The following is a 1,267-nucleotide window of genomic DNA, read 5'->3' on the forward strand; positions in this document are numbered from 1 at the left end:
CTCTCTCTCTCTCTCTCTCTCTCTCTCTCTCTCTCTCTCTCTCTCTCAAGAGAGAGAGGTTAAAAACAGCAGTCGCGCTACTGAGTCGCATCACACAACTTGTTGCTCGCGCTTCAGCATCTCCACAGCAGATGTGCAGTTGTTTAGATCATACTAACACGAGCAAGTCCTGAAATGAGAGCCGTGTGTGTTTGGTTATGTGTGGTGCTCTGGATGGGCAGCCTTGCAGCAGCGGGACACCGACTCAACGACTCTTCACTTCTGGGAGAGGGGATGTTTTCTTACACGGCGCATTTACTGAACGTTTCGGGGCAGTTGGGTAACCGGACTTCTCCAGTTTTCCTCATGGACTTTGACGAGGGGATGCTGGAGGACTGGCGCTCTTTGGCCAGTAAGAAGCGCCGCGACGCGGAGTCGCAGGACGGCGGAGTCAAGGCGCTGCTGGTGGCCGCATACTCTCTGATCATCGTGATCTCCTTGTTCGGGAACACTCTCGTGTGCCATGTGGTGGTGAAAAACAAGCGCACCCTGTCCGCCACCAGCTTGTTTATCATGAACCTCGCTGTGGCGGATATCTTCATCACTGTCCTCAATACGCCATTCACCCTGGTAGGAGCACCTTTCACCTTAGGGTTGGGAAATACGTACTGATGGGGACAGCCAATAGCACAGCCCAAAACAGTCTATTAGGCTCCTCTTGTCTTTACACTTTAAAGAAGCAAAGACAGGAATAAGTATTCAGACTTTCCACTTTGGCTAAGTTAAAGTGACAGTAGGCTACTACAGTGTAAAAGTACTTTGTTGCAAGTATTCAAAATACATTTAAATATAAAAATTGATCCACATCAATAAATACTTAAGTGAACTACTATTTAAGTTAAGTTCAAGTACCTCAAAATTGCAGTTACAGTACTTGAGTAAATGCACTTAGTTACTTTCCACCACTGCAGCCATACCTGCAGTTTATTGAGGTTTTACTCACCTTATGGGGACAGAAATCTGTTTACACAGTGAGATTGTGTGGACTTGCATCCTTTATGGGTCAAAATGCAGGTCCCCATAGGTGAACAGTTACATTTTAGGGTGAAGACTTGGTTTAAGGTTAAGGGTAAGGATTAGGATTAAGCGAGTAGTGGTTATGGTAAATCTCCAGTAAATTAATGTAAATCAATGTAATGTCCCCAAATGTCATATAAACTCAACTGTGTGTGTGTGTGTGTGAGAGAGAGAGAGAGAGAGAGAGAGAGAGAGAGAGAGAGAGAGAGAG

At 45.7% G+C, this 1,267-nt stretch overlaps 1 protein-coding gene across 1 annotated transcript in view; it reads left to right on the forward strand.

Moving 5' to 3' along the window:
- The first annotated feature begins 174 nt into the window (after positions 1–174).
- The window catches only part of LOC116396741 (probable G-protein coupled receptor 83), an 11,526-nt gene continuing 10,433 nt past the window's right edge, over positions 175–1,267 (forward strand). Inside the window, exon 1 of the mRNA XM_031871539.1 lies at positions 175–609. Coding sequence (XP_031727399.1) covers positions 175–609 — 435 coding nt within the window. The remainder of the gene's footprint in view (positions 610–1,267) is intronic.

This window comes from Anarrhichthys ocellatus, unplaced genomic scaffold (assembly GCF_004355925.1).
Source record: "Anarrhichthys ocellatus isolate YVR2014 unplaced genomic scaffold, GSC_Weel_1.0 scaffold58, whole genome shotgun sequence".
Taxonomy (NCBI): domain Eukaryota; kingdom Metazoa; phylum Chordata; class Actinopteri; order Perciformes; family Anarhichadidae; genus Anarrhichthys; species Anarrhichthys ocellatus.